Source organism: Amphimedon queenslandica, unplaced genomic scaffold, assembly GCF_000090795.2.
Source record: "Amphimedon queenslandica unplaced genomic scaffold, v1.1 AMPQUscaffold_12039, whole genome shotgun sequence".
NCBI classification, from domain to species: domain Eukaryota; kingdom Metazoa; phylum Porifera; class Demospongiae; order Haplosclerida; family Niphatidae; genus Amphimedon; species Amphimedon queenslandica.
This window is the reverse complement of record NW_003547722.1, coordinates 7,448-9,072: the sequence shown is the minus strand read 5'-3', so window position 1 is coordinate 9,072 and position 1,625 is coordinate 7,448. Positions and strand designations below refer to the sequence as shown.

Here is a 1,625-nt window from a genome sequence, read left to right as displayed (position 1 = left end):
ACACATACAGAAGGTGAGATGATTAAAGACTATGGAGCAGTTCAAAGGTTGTGTGCAAGGTTTGAAGATATTCTTTGTCAGGGACTAAACTAAAGCTGGATGGCTCCTCACTGGGAAGGATATAACGTTCTGGCCTATTGTATTGGAAATATTATCATGAAAACAAGAAATTGAATTTATTGTTTGGTATGGTATGTATACATGTAATTAGTAATGTGTGTTACTATTGAAAGTTACTGATGATTGTTACATTATGTATACTTGTTCATGTACACATACTAATGTACATGTATAATTAGAAAATTCACTTTAAAGTTGTTACATGTACATTGACATGTACATGTAGTGCGTGTATATGTACATGTATACTTTTATTTTTATTATATTTTTAAAATTTCATTTAGATGTAGTCTTCAATATGCTCAGACTGATTATCTGGTAAGTGGAGGTCGTGGATCAGATTGGCAGTTAATGAGAGTATAATTAGTAACCTCCTCCAGTCCTCCCTCTCTCCTTTACTGTCCTTTGGAGGGTAAGGCCTTCCTTTTTTATCTTTGATTGTATTACAGAGTCTATTACTAATAATAATGTACATGTATTGGACACATTTTACATTTCTCCCTCCTTCTGGTAAGGAGAATAATATTGTCCTCTCTCTCTCTACAGTAGGAGGAGGAGGATCATTATTCCATATTAGTTAATACATAATGTCTGTTGATACTCAATGGAATACTTCACTGGATGACAAAGGAGGAGATATTAATGGAGACACACCCCCACCTCCTCTGGAGAAGTACCAACAACAACAATAAACAACAAACAAGTAAACAAACAAGAGGAGGAGGAGACAGTAATACAGGACAAGTTAAAGGTATGTACATGTATCAATTAATAATTAAATGTGTGGGTGGATTGATGTGCATTAATAAGAATATCATTTATAGTAGATTTTGTTGTCTGAGTATTTCCCGTTGAAGTTACTGGCTAGTCTTGATGAGCAGTTGGGACGTCCCAAGTGGGTGGTACCAGTATGAGCCAGGCCTGGGGTCAATTACAATTAAATGTAATCTATTACTATTACTATTACTTGAAAATTTTAACTATTATATTACTATTACTATTACAGCCTTTTTTCAAAGTAATCTATTACTATTACTATTACAACAAAGTATATTACTATTACAATACGCCATAGATTTTTATAGGTCATTGATAAAAATAATCTAATTTTGAAGTTAATCTAAGCCATTTTATAGTTTCTAATTAAGAATGCTTTGTTATATTTATGATAAAAAGTCTCAGTACTGAGCAATAGTTACTGGCGAACGTGCTATTTTCCTATTGTTACTTATTAGTATAACACTGCAAGTAATAGCTATGTAATATTGAGATTACATATTACTTTGACCATTATTACTATTACTATTACTATTACTTCCTGTTGCCAAAGATTCTATTACTATTACTATTACTATTACCTGGTGCCCTGTAATCGTTACTATTACAATTACTATTACATATTACTATTACCCCAGGCCTGGTATGAGCTAATGATGAACTGGAAACATTAATTAAAGCATCAATTAAACTAGCGAAAGAAAGTAATGAATAATTAATGAGTTGTG

The 1,625-nt window shown here is 32.1% G+C and overlaps 1 protein-coding gene and 1 long non-coding RNA gene across 2 annotated transcripts in view; both read left to right on the top strand.

The window, feature by feature from the left end:
- LOC109588527 (uncharacterized) overlaps positions 1-483 on the top strand; it is a 5,327-nt gene extending 4,844 nt beyond the window's left edge. Inside the window, exon 3 of the mRNA XM_020004679.1 lies at positions 427-483. Within this exon, the coding sequence (XP_019860238.1) occupies positions 427-483 (57 nt within the window). The remainder of the gene's footprint in view (positions 1-426) is intronic.
- Positions 484-502: 19 nt separating this feature from the next.
- LOC109588529 (uncharacterized) lies at positions 503-1,027 on the top strand. Its single transcript, XR_002188222.1, has 3 exons — positions 503-532; positions 667-871; positions 945-1,027. It is a non-coding gene; the product is annotated as an uncharacterized LOC109588529 (long non-coding RNA).
- The last annotated feature ends 598 nt before the right edge of the window (positions 1,028-1,625 follow it).